The sequence below is a fragment of the Drosophila montana genome, unplaced genomic scaffold, assembly GCF_035044405.1.
Source record: "Drosophila montana isolate Dmon_TW-CO22-7 unplaced genomic scaffold, ASM3504440v1 contig_3733_1, whole genome shotgun sequence".
Taxonomy (NCBI): Eukaryota; Metazoa; Arthropoda; class Insecta; order Diptera; family Drosophilidae; genus Drosophila; species Drosophila montana.
In genome coordinates, this window is record NW_026998620.1 from 4,448,258 (window position 1) to 4,467,149 (window position 18,892).

At 36.2% G+C, this 18,892-nt stretch overlaps 1 protein-coding gene across 4 annotated transcripts; it reads right to left on the minus strand.

Moving 5' to 3' along the window:
• Positions 1–15,074: 15,074 nt before the first annotated feature.
• AdipoR (adiponectin receptor) lies at positions 15,075–18,712 on the minus strand. 4 transcript variants are annotated; one of them, XM_064693169.1, is made up of 7 exons: positions 18,694–18,712; positions 17,710–18,061; positions 16,715–16,813; positions 16,108–16,460; positions 15,745–16,046; positions 15,605–15,684; positions 15,075–15,539 (listed from the first exon to the last, which is right to left on the minus strand). In XM_064693169.1, exons 2-7 carry the CDS (start codon positions 18,028–18,030, stop codon positions 15,405–15,407), a joined length of 1,290 nt encoding a protein of 429 aa, XP_064549239.1. In that variant the 5' UTR covers positions 18,031–18,061; positions 18,694–18,712; the 3' UTR covers positions 15,075–15,404. The 4 variants fall into 4 exon arrangements, with proteins under 4 accessions (XP_064549239.1, XP_064549238.1, XP_064549237.1 ...); XM_064693168.1 differs by lacking the exon at positions 18,694–18,712 and having other exon boundaries at positions 17,710–18,089; XM_064693167.1 differs by lacking the exons at positions 17,710–18,061; positions 18,694–18,712 and adding an exon at positions 16,906–17,052.
• Positions 18,713–18,892: the final 180 nt, after the last annotated feature.

Here is an 18,892-nt window from a genome sequence, read left to right on the forward strand (position 1 = left end):
CCAAAACCCAAACCGAATCATATATTTTTAGACATAAACCATATAAAGCTAGCTGCAACTTTTTGTGTATAGATTAAAAGGGCAAGTCCCTCTCTGACTTTTTGAAGTATATATATTCTTGATCATGTCCGTTTATATATCCATCATCTGTCTGTGAACGCTTCGTTTTCAGACACTACAATAGCTAGAGATACATATGCTATATATATAATTCTATATCGCCTCTCATTTTCATAATATTCATATATTAAAAACGAATTTTGAGACATGATTTATAAATCATAATTTAAAAGATATAAGACCTAGATACAATTCATGTAAGCTCTCGTAGAAAACTTATATAGATTTAAAGTATTTCACCTTTTGAATACCGCCATCCATTTCTCCAAAATCACGAAATCTAATTCATTTTCATAAGTACAACCTTCGTATTAGGTATATTCTTTCATTTGGCTGTCACAATTATGCCCTGTTAATTGCATAAAGATTGCATCGGATCCGACTACAAAGGTGCAGGGTATCTCGTAGTCGGGCTCTCCCGAGCAGAGCACGCCCATTTGTTAATTCACGGCCAAATTTAACGAACCTCAAGGCAGACCTACTCAAAAGAGTAGATTCTTTATATAAGCCGAAGCTCCGAATAATTTGTTGTTATTATTTTGTTTGTTTTGTTTTGTTTCCAGCCCTGATTTATACTACGCACTGCAGTTGGGTGCAAATTATCTAACTAATATGTATATGAGCATGTAAATTAGTCAAAGCGTCGCAGGTTTCCGTGGCAATAACCCTGCTGAATTTCTGCTTAATCAGGCCCTTTTTTTTCGAGCAGCTCAAAACTTTGCCTTGTCTCAGCACAAAGCGATTTTCTGTTTTCATGTACATTTTTGTAAAATTGTTTTACAGCTTTTTTTTTTTGGTTTTTTTGTTTTAGCCGCTAGGCTTAAATTACAGGCAGCCAGGGATGCGAGATACACATGATTATATATTTGCTGAAAATTATTATGGGCAGGAATGGAAGATTGGACTCGAAACTGGTTTGATTTCGACGTTCGATTTTGATTGTCATCTAGTTTTTGTGTAAGCGGGAATAACCCAGCCAGCAGCAGGAGCAGGATAGTTCAAGGACAGACAACTTGAGGGCATTTATTTTTTATATTTTAGCCACGGAGCGCAGAAACCTGTTTGCCTGTGACAGCTGCTGCTGGGGGCAGTTCCATCACAATAATTGGTCTGGCTAATGGCGCAATCACAGACAAATGCGGCGCACTTCAAAAAACTGGCATAAATCTTTACTTAACATCAGCTATGACAAGTTTCGGTGAGAAATTCATATTTTGTTGCCGTTCTAATTATGACGCTTGCCACTCGGCGGGCGTTGCATGCAAATTTGCGCGTCATTCTCGAATTATATCAGACCGTAACCAAACCAAACCGAAACGAGCCCAAATGCCGCCCATTTTCTGGCCAGTCATCGTTTTTATACCCTTGCACAGGGTATTATAATTTTGTCGTGAAATATGTTACGACCTGTCTGTCTATGCGAAAAAGTCTCTCAGTTTCAGAGCTATCTTTATGAAACTTTGCAGAATTGCCTCATTCTGTTGCACACAGTACATATGTTGGAACCAGCTGGATCGGACGACTCTATCATATAGCTGCCATAGGAACGATCGATCGAAAAGTAGGTTCTTATATGAAAAACTTTTTTGTTTATCAAGATATCTTGACCAAACTCGGCATTTATTAGGTTTACTATACTCCTCGTATACATGCAAAATCCTAACGACATCGGACCACTATATGATATAGCTGCCATAGGGTCGATCGATCGAAAAGTAGTTTCTTATATGGAAAACTTTTTTGCTTATCAAGATATCTTGACCAAACTTGGCATTTATTAGGTTTACTTTGCTCCTCATATATATGCAAAATCCTAACAACATCGGACTACTATATCATATAGCTGCCGTAGGAACGATCGATCAAAAAGTAGTTTCTTATATGGAAAACTTTTTTGCTTATCAAGATATCTTGACCAAACTCGGCATTTATTAGTTTTACTATACTCCTCGCATATATGCAAAATCCTAACAACATCGGACTACTATATCATATAGCTGCCATAGGAACGATCGGTCGAGAAAAAGTTGTTGTATGGAAAACTTTTTTGTTTTTTTCGATATCTTGACCAAACTCGCCACTTATAAGTTTCACTATGTTCCCCACATTTATGCAAAATCTAATACACATCGGACCACTATATCATATAGCTGCCTTAGGAAAGATCGGTCTGCAAGGGTATTTAATCTTCGGCGTGCAAAATGTAGCCCATCTTTCTCGTTTTTCTCATTGCTTTTTTGACAAACCGCGAGAACTTTGTTTGTATTTGCTTTGCTTAACATGCTCTTAACCCAATCCGACACGTGCATCTTGTCTAGAAGTTGCCTGAGCAGAATTAACAGCCTATCTGAGATGCAATTTGACCGGACGATCACACAATATTAGGCAAGAGTTAATAAACATATTCAGATTTGGCTTAAATGTTACGCAATCTATTAACATTTACATATATTTATATTTTGTATATGCCTGCTTCTATCTCCTAGTCTAGTTATATGTTCATGTTAATCAGGAAATCGTCTTCATGTTTAATTCAGTCTGACAAACCAGAATCAAACTTGTCTCAAATTTCATCAACTTTCGATTTAAAGTGTTTTTTTTTAATTTTTTTAAGAAAAGAACAAGCATTCTCATTCAGATGTCCAAGTGACCTATTCATTTGGGCAACTGAGCAACGAGCTTCAGGGTTTGCTTAAGCACAGAATTAAAGATTTTTACAGTAGTTCCCCATTTTTGAAATTGTAGAATTCATATTTATAGCTAATTTTTTTAGTATTTTTAGTTAATGTATACTATCATATTTTATAGGAATTATTAAATATTTTATAGAAAGTATTTCATGATTAACTTTGGTATTTAAAGGCTGATTCATATGTTATTTAAATAATAATATAGTATCATATGATAATAAATTTATAATATTATACCCAAATGTGTGTATATCCAAAAACAGAAATATTTTTAGTCTATTCATAATGCGAAGAACCTTAATACCTAGTTTGTTCAATCTGGCTAATATAATTTTCGAGCTATGCTTAAAATACTCTGTCATAAAATCGATATTTATCGATAATATAAACATTGGAGATATCGAAAATATTTATTTCAGATACAGACACAAACACACGGACAGACATTTGAGATCAACGCAGCTCGTCGTGTTGATCAAGAATACATATACTTTCTTCCGGCTGTTAGATACACAAGGAAAACTCTGAGATAAGTGTGAATATAAATAAAAATATTGTTAATCTTTGCGAATGCTATTTCCTATGACAGTTGTATGATTTTAAGCTACGGCATCCAGTTTTCTATATAGCTGAGAGATTAGTTGGCTTAAAACCGAGATGCAAACAAACAAGGCTATATTAACGCAGGTTGTCTTCCTAATCAATATGTAAGTTTTGTAAAAGAAGAGTTTCCTCTTTAAAGCAGAAATACTATACCCTTAATAGAATACGTAAACAGATGATGTTCCTTAGAGAAAGCTGCCCTAATGTCTAATGCCTAATGTCTAATGTCTAGACGTCTGCACTTCGATGACTAATAAGCAATATCATAAGCGAGCATATTATACAAATTCTATATTCCGTTTTATATATTTTTGATTTTTGCCCATTTGGCTATTTATTGGCATTCTAGCTATAACTGGCAGCGGCAACTAATTCCAAGCCCGCCCCAACAACATCATAAATGGCAAAATTTCTTGATTCGGGACTGGACTTTGCCTTTCAGCCTCTGTCAATCGGCATATATATATATACATATACACCCGTCTCTTTTTCTATATGCATATAATATATTCTAGATGCTGCATACATATATATATATATATACACAATATCACGGCTGATTCTAAGCAAACAGCGTTTGGATCTATGCTGTAAATTTTTTGCATATTTATTTACTTGGCTATTAATTTCCTAAACATGGCCAACCTTCACATGCAAATCAGCTATAATTCGTATATGTGTGTGTGTTCTTCCCGAATACTTGAACGCTTAAAAATGCTCAAAGCTAAATTCTTTAATTTGTCCAACCCGAAAACGAGCTCACAATCGCGATGCTCTATAAATATTTGCACCCACAAGGCGAGACTTTTCTTCTTTTGAAGGTAGACGTAACTCTATAGAGTTTGGCCAATCAATTAGCGAGGCAATTGCAAAATTGCGTACACATTGTTGGAAAAAAAAAAAATGTAAATAAATAGAAGTTTTATCCGCACGTAACCGCGCCCCTGCCGCTGACGTCAACATCCAGTTTCTCATTATGCGATAATCGGCCCGTCTACGGATCGGACGATCAATTCTAGACACGCGTTGCCCGTAGCACAAAAGAAGCACACGTTTAATTATTATTCCCCCATCTTCCCCTGCTTCCCCTTCTTCTTCTTCCTCTGTCCGTTTTGGACGTGGCGCACATGTCGTATACGCTTTTGGCCTTTGGAGTCTTGATTCAGGTTTAAAGTTTGGGCCGCTCAAAAATTGATAAGAGCCGCAAACGAAGGCTGCATATCTATTACATGCGTAGTTTTTTTTTTTCTTCTATTGATATCTGAAAAGCGCCAAGTCATTCGGGCTTTGAAAAATCTTGACTACGAGCCGGCTTTGAAAAGAACACACCGAACATTAAATACCCTTGCAGCATGGCTTATTAATGCAAATTGTTCATGTCCGCCCGATTGTTTCTATAACTGTTTCTATAAACTGAGCTTGGTTTAAGATATTTTAAGATATCGAATACTTTAAAATACTTTAAGATATACAATAAACATTTATATAAAAATCAAAAAATAAAGAAAAAAAATCATTTTTCAACCGATTTTTCCTTTAGATATATATGTATATATATTTTTTTTTTGTTTTTTAACATTATTATTTTTATTTAAAATCTGCCCGCTTTTTGGAATTTAAGATATATATATAATATAGTAATCATTTTTCAAGCGATTCTTCCTTTAAATATATATATTTTTTTTTTGTTTTTTCAACATTATTGTTTTTATTTAAAATCTGCCCGCTTTTTGGATTTAGAGATATATGATCTAGTAGTCCGATGTTTATGACATTTAGCTTACATGTCAGGAGCATGTTGAAGATCTGAAGTATCAAGTTTAGTCGAGATATTTTGAAAAGCAAAGCATTAAGTGAGCTTTTCAGCGATCGTTCCTATGCCAGTTAATATATTAAGATTATTATTATTTTTATTTAAAACCTGCCCGCTTTTTGGGCAGCTAATATATAGTGTTAGACAAAGACGGACCTGGCTGTTCATACAGATAGAGTATGATTGTCTGTGCGTTACAAATTTCATGACAAATTGAATATACCCTCTAGGGTAGAGTATGGGAAATGAGCAAGTGAGGCGCATAACATTAATCGGCACAGACAATGTCAGTGTCGGCAGCATCTGATCAGGCCAGAGAGACATTGCTGCTGCCGCTGCTGCTGCTGTTGCTGCTGGACTCGAGGCAACAGCAACAACGACAGCAACAACAACAACAACAAAAGCGACAACAACAACATTCAAAAATCGCTGGCAAGGTCGTACGCTTTTGAGGAAACGAAGCACAATCGAAACAAAATGATCTCTTGCACCTCCGGATAGGCGCATGCGTCCCTGGAACCGCCTCGCTAGCTGTTTATATGGCTAATACACACAAAAAACCTAAACATTTAAATACGTTATTTACAGCATCGTATTAGACGGCAACAGCAGCAGCAGCAGCAGACCACAAATAGCGTGAATTCGTATGCAGATTTTTCGTCGTTATTGAAACTCGATTTTTATCGCTTTTTACACATATTTTTAGCATTCGTTTTTCGATCGCAGCAACAATTGCCTTGAACTAGTGCGTATGCCGCCGCCTTATAAACCCGTATAACATAATAGCATAATAATATAAAAATAAACAAATCGCATACACGCATATCTTTCACTCATAAATATCAACATCAATAAACTATATCAAGTTTTTAGCACTTCCGTGTGCCGTTTGACAAATGCAACAATCTAAACGCATTTGTTTTTGTTTTTGTTTATTCATTTGTTGCTAACTTTATAACTACATTAGCTACATATGGCAAACGCGATATGCTGGAAGTGTTCCTAATTGATTCGAGGTCTTGCTCTGTGGTTTAGTCAGCGCTTAAATATGTAGTTGACTCTTGTTTGATTTTCAGTGTTATGTTTTATGGGCATGGCTTATTGGTAGAACCAGGATTTGACATGTCTTTCAATTCGGGAGTCTTTGATAGCTTATAGCTTATGGACTTATGGACTTTTTGCAAATGTATGCAACAGGCAGAAGAAGGCTTCTCCGAGCACATGAGCTATATTTATTTTTCCGACTCCATCTCAGAGACTATACCAGCTAGAGATTTAAAATCTAAAACATAGCTCCTTCTATTGCCACGAAACTGAAAACTACAGATTTTTTGGAAAATATTTCTGTTAAGAGCTAGACACAGCAAGTTTAGGCAGGTTTTCGAGCATGCTACATTTGTACAGCCATTTTCTCAATATGTTTAACAAGTTTACCATCTTTTGAGTCAAAGACTTAAGCTTTGTTATATACACAGTTTTTAATGTCATATTTAAGCCATGAAACTTTCATAAAGATCGGACCATAAGCACCGAAGTTATTGAAGAATGCATATGTGTGGCTAAGGAAGAAGAAGCCCGGCTTAAGGCTTGAATAAGCATTCATATGTGCATATTTTGTAGAATGTCCCCAAATATTTCTGACGGGCATTTCGCCGCTTTGTACAGGGTATCTACCAACTGTTGCCCTCTCACTTGTTTAATTCTTTTGGGTTTTGTGCCTTTCTGCCCTGGCTGCGCGTTTTATTTCCATTATAAACAATTCGTTAATGCTGACTTTTTGTTTGTCAGCTTTAGATCAATTTAATTGTAAAATTTGCATTAATTGTCTGTAAAGTGAATGCCATTAAATATTAATTATTATGGTTATAAACAGGTGTATTTGCGTTTTCGATATTAACTTTAAGCTTTAGCTTTAAAATATAAAAAATTTAATTTAAAATTATATACAAGTGTATAAATATTAAACAATAATTATTAATTTTTATATTATTATTGAGCTTTAGTTTTAAAATATAAAAAATTAAAGTTTAAATTATATAAAAGTGTTTTTAATATTCACAGAAATTTAAAAATCTCTTTAAAATTTTATTTTAATGAACTTTAAGTATTTTTAAATCTCAAAACTGGTTTTTCGTGGAAAAGTAAGGGCTTTTTGTTTAGGCTTACAATTTGTTCAAATCTTTCAATTAAGTTGACTAATTTTTGTTGTGCTTGTTAATTTTGAAATTTGCGCCCAAACAATAAGTTCAGAGTTCGTTGCCTGAGTCTTTCGTTTAGAATTGTTTAGCTAGAAATTGGCATAAATTAAAAATGTGAATATAGCTTTTAATTGCGATAGAGAGGCAAATGCAAATACCTACAAAACTTGCGGGAAAATTCTATGATTCGTTTCTCGATATGCAGATGAAAATCACAGCCAGAATCAATTGGAGACTTATTTGTCGAACAGTCATCAACATTGGATCATCATCATCAATTCTGCTATAACTATTACTATTATAATTATTATTATTTAATATTATTGCTGTTGCATTTAGACAAATCATTTACTCAATACCAAGGCTGTTCAGATAGGCCAAGTCATTCGTAGTACGTAGTTAAATTAATAAAAAAAAAACCTATATAACCATATACTAGTTACTTCTGGCCTCCAATATTTGCAGGCGTCATCATTTGACGTTCTGTCAGTCGGTTTTGTCTTGCTCTCTTTTTTTGGGCGTGTTTACGTTGCCATTATTATCAAATTTTTGACCGGCGACCGTGGCTTGTTAGGCAAACGAAGTCATTTGAAAATCACCTGGCCAAGAAAATAGCGAAACTCAAACAAAGATGATTTGTTTTTTTTCTTTTTTGTAGAGGTGCTCGAGAAGGTGTGACCGGCCACGCATGTGACCCCAATTGGACGCAAAATCCAAATGATATTTCACATGGCAAGAGGTGTCACCAAAAAGGCCAAACAATCCGCCCTCGCCCCCGGGCAGCGCCCCCGCCCTTGCCCCCAGCATCGCGCCCCCCTGTGCGGCACTTGCTCAACGTGCGAACGGATGTGCAGCACAAATCTTTGCTGGCAGCTCGTTTTTTATTTTCTTTCTTTTTTCTGACTTTGATATTAAGATAATTTGAGTGGCGCGACGGTCGGGCTGGCGATCGGGCTGTTTGCGCGAAGACAACAACTATAAAATCATAAGTAAACAAATTGCGCGCATGCGTTGCGAGCGCCTTTTTTGAAGGGCACACCGAATCTGAGAAATTCGTTACAGTCCGGCCAAAAAGTTTCGATTTCCCATACATACACCTGTGTATGTACTAGACAGGTATGCATATACATATATATATATATATATATATATGTGGATAGGTATATGGAGTGTATCTTGCCGTTTAGCACATTGCTGGCAGCTTTTTGTGCCCCGAACTTGTCCAGGTTTTCAAGTGATTTTTGTTGTTGCCATTTTCAGATGATATAATATCACATAATTGTAACAAATTGGCCAGCTCTTCAGCTATTTGTATGTATTTACGGCATTAACAGCAACTTGTTATCGTTGCGTCGCCTTTTTTACTGATAAATAACAGTCAAGCACAACTGATTATGCTAGTTGATCAATCGTCAAATAAATTTATATATATATATATATCTGTGTATATACGAAAACCATTTACATATGCGTCTCGTTTGTGATTGACTTGGCTGAAGCTCACGACTTGGGGCCCAAACGTGGCCCATATGTGTGCATGTATTGGATGTTGTAATCTGGTTTCGGAGATGTCTTTTATTTATTTTTGGTTGTTTTTGTTGTTTCTCTTTTGTATACAATACATTTTTTGGAGCGGTGAGGGGGTGGGGGGGGACCTCGGAATTGGTCCACAAACACGCGCATCTCTTTCGCAATGGGCCAAAAAAAAAAATACAAAAACTGGCTCAGCTTGCAGCCAATTGTTGATATGAAATTTGTATTTATATTAATATTGAGCATATATTTGGTATAAATATTATTTTCAATTAAATTCTGCTGCACTTGTTGATATGAAATTTTGAGCGCATTTCTTATTTAAATTAATATTGAGCATATATTTGATAAAAATATTTTATTTAACTAAGTTCTGCTTGCACTTGCCTTTTATTTGATTTTCGGACAATTTAGTCGAATAACTTTTAATTTATTTATATATATATAATATATATATTTATATACACAGCACACAGCACTTTTTCGGGACACACAGAGAAAATCCTTTCGACAAATAGTTGGCCGCAGATTTCGCGTTTAATATTTAATATATTCTGAATTTTTGGAGAACATGCGGTTATTAGCTTTGCCAGTTGGCCAACTTCACGCTTTTGCGCTTACTTTGCGGTTAAAGCGCCGGCAACAAACTAAGCGACATCCGGACGCGACAAGCTGTCTTCTATGCGCCCGCTGCAGACACACACAGCACACACACACAGCACACACACACAGCACACACACATGCACACTCGAGCTTTTGATACGGCTCGATCGATCGCACGAGGTAAGGTCCGAAGCCGATCGCGATCGCTAGCCAACTTGTTAATTTAGCCACAAGAATGTATATGTGTCGATCGCGCCAGTTCTGTCTACCTGAACAGGTGATCGTGTCTCTGTCTGTGTGTGTGTGCGATCGTGTGCTTATTTTTTCTCTCATTTTATGCTATGGCATTGCATGATTTTGAGGGCCCGTTGTTCTAGGATTTTATAATATTAATTTATCAGCAAACTAATAAGCTAATTATCCGTTCGATCGCAGATTAGCGTCAAATATATGCACATACATAAGTTGTGATTAGAAAGCAATAATTTCTAACTATCGTGGCCGAGCATTATAATTATCCAAACACCTTCAACGAGTTTTTCCATATATATAATTTTATTGCAATTTTTGTTTTCGTTTCACTGATTGAATATGGCATAACTTTGGCATATACTATATACTATATGAATATTGGCAGGCAGTTGTTGGGCTGCGCCCAAACGGCGGCCCAAAGGCGACCCATATGATGCTGTGTGTGTGTGCAAATCATTGCGCAATTTAATGGCACCAAAAGGCCACAACCACAAGACCAAACCAAAATGACGGCAACTGCAACTGCGACGACGACTGCAGCTGCGACGACTGGAACCGCAGACAAGGCATACCAAAACTTCAGTGGCCCCTTCTGACTTTGCGCCAAGTCATCTATGGAGCTTGAGCTCGGTGTCATTATGTAGGCGCAGGTATGAATATGAGTGCGACTATGAGTACAACCATATGAGTACTCAAACTATAAACATAACAATAATGCACACAAGAAAATGAAAAAGAGTCTGACTGACATTTGGCAGCCAGCCGGGGCCCAAATGTCGGCACAAGCTGCAATTTGGCCAACAAATTAAATGGCACTCGAAGCGGTTGCCTTGGTCCCTATTGTTAATTACTCAATTGCTCGCCAGACAAAGGCGAACTAGCGGCTGCCTCAGCCTCCGATTGATGTGTCCGCTTGTCTACAAAAAAATCAAGTAAGAGCTTCTAGCTCCTGACTAGGGGATACCCTGTTCCCTCTTCTTCCCACAGGCGATAGGTATAAAATAAAATATACTTGATATATATATACTATTCTATATTATTTGCCGAAATTGCTCAATAAACAGGATTCCGATATCGATTTCTATCGATAACTTTGTAACGGGGCAAGTTATCGAATATCGGAAACAAACTCGATCTGCGCGGGGACTAGGACGACCTACAGCTAAATTTTTAAGTCTCTAGCTCTTATAGGTTCTGAGATCCTTGCGTTCATACATACGGACAGACGGACAGACGGACGGACGGACAGACAGACGGACATGGCTAGATCGACTCGGTTGTTGTTGCTGATCAAGAATATATATAGAGATGCTTCCTTCTGCCTGTTACATACATTTGCACAAATACATTATACCCATTTTTAATGGGTATCATAAATCTGCATGCATTACTTTGAATTTCGTTTCATTAACGATTCAGTCGCAGATTTTCAGCAGCGCCCAAATCCGATTTGGCCACATTTCAGCTTCCGCAGTTTTGAAGGTGAGCCTAGCCTGGCTTTTTAGGCATGCCAGGCGCGTGCTAGCGCCTTTTCTGTGCGCCGTGCATGCGGTTCATTTCAATTGCCGAACAGCTGCTCAGTCACACTTTTTTTTTGGCAACAGTTGCACGAAATTTGGCGCGTGCTCGGGCCATCGTCTGCTAAGTGCGCCTAAATTCCGAATGTACAACTTGTAACATCCATTTGACATGTATTAATTAACGAGCTGCGACCTACGTAGACCTAGACCCAAACGGCAATCTTTGATCGGCATGCTCTTCAAACTAGTTTGCAATCTTAAATTGTGTACGGTATTTGCATGTCTTGTGCTTGTTCAACTTACAATTAAATCGGTTTTCAAGTCAATGTCACGCGGCGGAAACAAAAGACTTAAGACACAAACTTGCGCATGTCTATAGGTCTTTTTTTTTCCTACCATATAACGACTCATTCGATTAGAGTTTTTTGTACAAACAACTACACTTAAACCAATTTGTATTAAAGCATCTTTACAAAGCACGAAAACGAGGGAAAAAAAACAGCTTTTTTTTTTTGTTTTGATTTGTTGATCTTGGCAAGATGGCATAATTTGCATGAAAATGATTGGGATTCGATGAGGCACCGGCAAGAATTAGACACAACAGTTTCGGATCATTAGCCGAGGCGCGCGCTAGGAAAAAACCCAAATCTGTACCCTTTATATGTTTTACTTCTGGTTTTTTATTTTTTCGAGGCAATTGGAGTCTACATTAAAACTCAATTTATGAGCAGCATTAAATGCGTGTTCGGCTACGAAAAGAACAAAAAAGCAGCACACGAATTTGGCCTGGGAGGAGTACGTCACGCTGATTAGAAATCAATTTGTTGGCTGCAGACAAGTTAAGTCCCTGCAATCTGGCCTTGACCATAACACTTATAAGCTGAAGGCCTTCAAAGACACGAGTTGATTACCGTTGCCTCTGACTGTCTGTATTATTGATTTAGACGCATAAAATCCGCTGCAGAGAACCATTAATAAAAGCAAAAGCTCAATAAAACCGAGAGGGTCTTGAACTCTATTGAAGCATACTGACATTGAACTACACACACTGACGATTTATGCTGCTTCCGAGTTGCTAGGAAATGCGAAAGAAAAGGCAAATGACGAGCATGACGACCATTAAATACTCTCACAGACTAATTGTGGACTACAACAAAATGTAGCTAAGGATTATAATCAATGGGAAACTATTTTCAAAGACAATTGATGAAAGCAACGTTTATCTATGTTGTCGACCATTTAATAAATAAATATATAAATAAATAAGTAAATAAATAAATAAATAAATAAATAAATAAATAAATAAATAAATAAATAAATAAATAAATAAATAAATAAATAAATAAATATATTAATATATTAATAAATAAATAAATAAGTAAATAAATAAATAAACAAATAAAAAATTAAAAAAATAAGTAAGTAAATAAATGAATAAATAAATCAATAAATAAAAAGTAAATAAATTAATAAATATATAAATAAGGTAGTAAATAAATACATAAATAAATAAATAAAGAAGTAAATAAATAAATAAATAAGTAAGTAAATAAATTAATAAATAAATCAATAAATAAATAAATAAATAAATAAATAAATAAATAAATAAATAAGTAAATAAATAAGTAAATAAATAAATAAATACATTAATAAATAAATAAATAAATAAGTAAATAAATAAATAAATAAATAAGTAAATAAAAAATAAATAAATTAATTAATTATTTAATTAATTAATAATATAAAAAAATATATTAAAAAAATATCTATGTATATCGTGGCTCAGTTCACAGATCAAATATCATGACTCGTCTTAAGGTTCAGCTCGAGAGTCTGGCTTTAAACTCATTCAGGTTCAAGTTCGTTTGTTTTTCATCAAAGTTATACTGTCTAATGTTCCGTTCATGTTTGGTAAATAATAGGAATTTTAATTTAATCAATTTAATTTTGAATAGTAAGATATTTAAATCGAATAATAAGTAGTTCACTAAGTATATTTTATTTTTATATTAGCTAATATGCTTCACAGCAATTGCATTACGTCTAATTCCATAATCATACCAAAAAGAAAATCACAATTATCCTGCTCCTAGACCATGAAACCCTTTATGAAATTGTGCTCCACTTAAATAGAGAATTGTTATTCATCTTCAGTGCGTTACGAGATGCACAACGTAATTGACATGCCCAATGCGAGGGCATAAAGGCAGACCCTCTCATTGTCGCATTAAATATAATGATCGAAATTGCAGCTTGCGTGAACAACTTAATTGAAAGTGAAAGCCCCGCTGGCAAATTTGAAAACTTAAAATGTTGAACAAAAACATCAAAAATTCGGGTCTATCCTCTGCCATTAATGCCTAGCCATAAACATTTCAAATATACGGCTGAGCTAATGAAGAAGACAGGGAGAAAGAAAGATATATATATATATATATATCAAATTTCAAGTTTGTACTTTAACCCGAAAAAAACTAAACACCAAAACGAAAATGACAAACGCTTCACGCATAAATTGAATTAATCTTTAGAGACATTTTATAAAATGCAAAAAAAACTATTTCGATTGGATCAAATAACTGTATATTGCGAGAAGAGGATTGTGGATTTTTAATCCCAGCCTCATTTATATGCACGATGCGTTGGCTTTATGGGCAAATTTTTGGTTTATGGCCAAATAAATTTTTTATTTTTGTGAATGAATTTGTCATACAAATTTTAGCTTGAATCTGAAATTGAAAAAGAAATACAATCGCAATTGGTTTTTTATGTAGTTATTAAAACACACTACAAAGAACTTTAATATTTGCATAATTAAAATAAGTATTTATAAATATATATATATGTATAAATATGTGCTACATAGATCTATCAAAATCTCTGACATATTAGCAACTGCCATCAAACCAAAGACAGAGACTTGAAGTAGAACGAATAAAAATAAAAAAAATCTCATCTCAGATCAAGTCAATACAGCGGGTCAAAGTCAACGCTTGAGCCAAATTTTTGCCAGTCATTAGCTGGCAGCACGTTGCCCTCGCTGTCGAGTCCAAGACCAAAACAAATAGTTAGTATATGAACTAAACTCATAAACCCACTCACAAAGGCGACTCTCTATAGATTTCGATATGCGCGCATTAGGCTAAGGCAATGGAGCACAGCAATTAAGAACATGGTAAGATGAGGAAACTCTCCCGTGTTATGCCACATTATGATTCCAAAGTTAATCACCAACTTGGCAAATACTAAATCGAAGTGTACTTTCGAAATACTTTAATAGCCTTGATAGCCTAAGCGATTAATTCAATAGAATGTTCTCTAGAATGCATTCAATTAGTGCCAAAGCGAACAAAGCATTGGAACTTTTAGTTTTACCCCCTTTTGGATTCGCTATTTGACATTTTATTTCATTTAAGGTTCTATCTTGATTATATTATATAATATATTCGTGCTATAATTAAATCTTGCACTGGTTATATATTTTAAATATATTTATATTTTAGAAATAATAAAAATCAGAACTGAGCGATTTTGTATTTCTTATTTCGATTATCTGAACGTTCTCAATTGAAAAGCTTAAAGTATAGAATTGCTTGAGTGGCCTTAGTATTCTGTTTAAAATTAAGCCCCTGAGCGCAACGATTGTTGAAATGTTTTCATTTTTACGATTTTACGATTACTCCACCAGCAAAATATGTACTATTTAAAGATCAATAATCTAAAATAAAATTAGGTAAAAAATAACTTTTATAAATTATTATATTAATTAAACTACTACAGATTTCATTCGATTATAATAAACGGGTATTGCTAAGTAATTTATAACGCGAGTTTTTTAATATTCATTCCGGATAACAGATGTCCTTGTATTCATCCTGAATGTTGGTATTTTTTCTTATTTTAGCCAAATAACAAAGAACAAATGCGAGCCAAACACTAAAATGGCCGCATTGTCAAACTGCGATAGATTTTTCATATAGATGTGTGTGTGTTTGTGTGTGTATGGAGTTTTTGTGAGTGTGTGCATATGATTTGATGTGACTAATGTAATATTTGAATTTGCTGGAGCATTTAAAAAGTTATTGGCTCGATGGGCACAGTACATTCGCCGACGGTGACGCGATACATGGCCATTTCGGAGATGCCGTGGTAATGCACAAACGCTGCCGCAATAACGAGCACATGGAAAAGTTGATGTGACTGGAACTGCAAGAGACGAAATGCATTGGTAAAGAGAACTTTCATTTATAACGCTCACAAAATAAACTTACCCAAATGTCAAACTTGCCGGGGAACCAGCGCTCGGGCACGCGGAGAGCATACAACAAAGCACCAAGTATATATAGTAAGCCTTAAATCAAGTTAAAGATTTGAGTATAAGATATAAGTTAGTGTTATTTGCATAGCTTACCCATCAGTATAAGCCAACCGAGACTAGCGCGGCTGATTTGACTTAACCAACCCTCCATGATGCTGTAGTGAATGGCCGGAATAACTCCAGAGAGGCCAAAACTCATGAATACGCCGGCACGCAGCGGGCGCAAGGCTGGCTCCGAAAACTTATCCCACAGCGAGACTATGATGGAAAGACAGCCGAGCACGCAGACCACAGAAAGATATATAACCTTTGGCTGATAGTGACAATAGAAGCCATAGTAAAGCCAAGGAACAAAGGAGCCCATTATAAGTAGTGCAATTCCACAGTAGTCCAGTCTGAAATTAACATAAATTTAGATTAATATAAATATCTAGATGATAGAGTATGCACACTTACTTTGAAAATAGTCTGCCAATCTCAACCGAATGACAGCTTAACGTATGAAAAGCGAACGAAAATCCTAAACAAATGATGGCGCCCATAAAGAATGCGCCAAAAACTAACTTCTCTTGAAATTGTATCTCAACTGTGGGACGGGAAACAAAATATAGGGCCACGCCAATGAAAGCAATGCACCCAAGCAGATGCGTCCAGATGTTTCCAGTTTCCGTGTGCACACGGAATATCGATTTGAAGCATGCCCGGAACGAAGGGAGCGGCGGGCGATGACCGCGATGCAAAAAATCATTGTCCTGCAACCATTTGGGCAAGTTTCGGTAATGGCAAACCTTCCAGCTGGCTTCCCACACCTGCGAACAAATAAAATGATTATAACACGAAAATATATATTTAGATTAACATGTAATTATTTGACAAAGAATCATGAAACGAAACAGAATGAACAATTTATGATTTAACAAAAACTAGTAAATGCATTTATTAAACATTAAATGTGAATATGGGTTAAAAAATATGTGTTAGTACATGATTGTTAAATATACATTTTAAGGAAGTTACAAAAAGGCCCGTCAAAGAAATTTTTTTGCTTGAGCTTTCAGCTTACCTTGCGCACAAATTCCTCGGCCTGCTCGGCGGCATTGTGAGCCAGTGCGCCCAGATCAATCTCGTCCGAGAGCACGCCAGCCTTTAAAACTTCTGTCATCTAAAAGAAAAAATATATGCGTTAAGCTTGAGGTACACTTTAAGGCAGACTTAAAAGCTTTAAATTAATTTACTATGCCAGAAGAGACTAACGTTGATTTCGCTTGATTGAAACTTAATTGGTTCTTCATAGGGTTGATTCTTAAATGATTCCAGAGATTCGCCCACGTTTATAACAGCATCGAACTCAACTCGCGAATCAGCCATTGAGCAGCTCATAAAATTTAATATAAATACTGAATAAAATATAAAGTGCACGAAAAGGCAAATGGCAAGTTTTGTACTTTGAAGTGATAGTCGATCGCCTACTAAATTCAAAAATTGTGTACACATTTGCGGCGGAAGAAAATGCGAACGAAGCCCGCGATAAGATAACGAGTGTAAAAAATCGACGCCAGACGTAAAACAACTATCTGCGTCACATCTGTTGTTATATTTTTTTTGGTTTTTTTCTTTAATATTTGCCTCGTCGCCAACAAGCGCCCAAATCCAGTGCTCAACGCCTAATCCGCACCTGACCCCACAAGGCGTGCTAATTGTCAATGCAGACGCAAATGACAGCAATAAGTTATAAATACATGTACATATGTATTTAACTACGCAGACATGCTTATAGCCCATGCGGGCAGGTGTTGGGTGGCTGGTTGTCTTGTCGACATTTTGCACCTGCGCTAAAGCATGAGGCAACGCATATCGAAGTGACTCCAGCGATATGATAAGCTCCGTCGCGACATTCAAAATGTCAGCGAACGATTGCTCCAATTCGTATATGCATGAACAAACATACAAACAATATACATACGTATAAACATGTGTCCAACCCACTTGTAAATGCTGATAGCCGCTGACCCCTGGGTCAGCTAGCTGGCAGCTGATTGCGTCTTTGGTTTGACTTACCTCTGCCTCTATGAGCTGAGTGTCCTCTGGCGTTGACGGCAATGGACAACCGGCATCGTCCTCCTCGACGAGCTCGTCGTCGTCATCCTCAAGCAAGTCTCCTGGTCCCCAGCCGCGTCGCTTGCGCAATATCATTGTCACCTGCTCGAAAATGTCCTCGTCTTCATCCTCGCCGACAGCGCTCTGCGCCGCAGGAGTATCGTTCATTTCCACCGACGAGGGCAAACCAGAATCCTGATCGGTAACGTTGGCGCTTGTGCTGGCCAATTCCTTATCGCTGCCTGAGCTGTTGCTTTCCAGCAGTTTCTTAGAGGAATCCATCACAATTGTTTGTAGCCTCTACGCAAATGTGCTGAAAAAATAGATTTATTTAAAACAAAATATAAGACAAACTTTTAAATGGAAAATTTTTATTAAAAGTCTCTATACAGATGTACAATTTACATTAGCATTCCAAATCGAGAGTTTGAGAGTCATGAACACATGGCAGTTTACTATTGATGACGCTTGTCGAACTTTGTACCCTTGATAGTTAATAAATGCACATGTGTGTGTGTGTATTGTTATTGGTTTTACATTTATCGGGCTGCGCGAACATGGTAACGGAGGTGCATACGGCAAGAGGAAACAAACAACGAAGCAACAAGCGAGCGAACGGCTATTAAAGTAATTAAACTTTTATATAAGTGCCCCCACAGGTTTGCGTCGTCAAGGGCGGCGGTGAAGGAGCTGCACTGGAGACGGAAAGGGCACACAGATAACTGGGCTGATTTTCCAACTGTTTTACTTATGTTTGTTTGGTTCAGTGGTTTTCATTAACAGACAAGTAAAACTCTTAAGCAGATTCCACGAATTAAGCTGAGCTTTATGTATGCATCTAGGTCATATAATCTGTTTTCACATTTATTAAGCACTGTGGAATTAAGCCCCAACTCATTCTTAAATGCTAAAATTAAAATATTGAACCGAGTTAAAACGACTTACCCCTTTTTTGGACGCAATGTTTTAAATTAATCCGTGCGAAAAATGGATTCGCGTTGAGTCGAAACGAAAAGTTTTAACAAAAAATTATACCAATTTCCTCTTTCTACAATATAACAAAAAGTGTGCCCACATCTATGGCAGCTGTAACATTTTTAATTTAGTCTCATGCACATTTTACGATACTTATCGATAGTTTTTC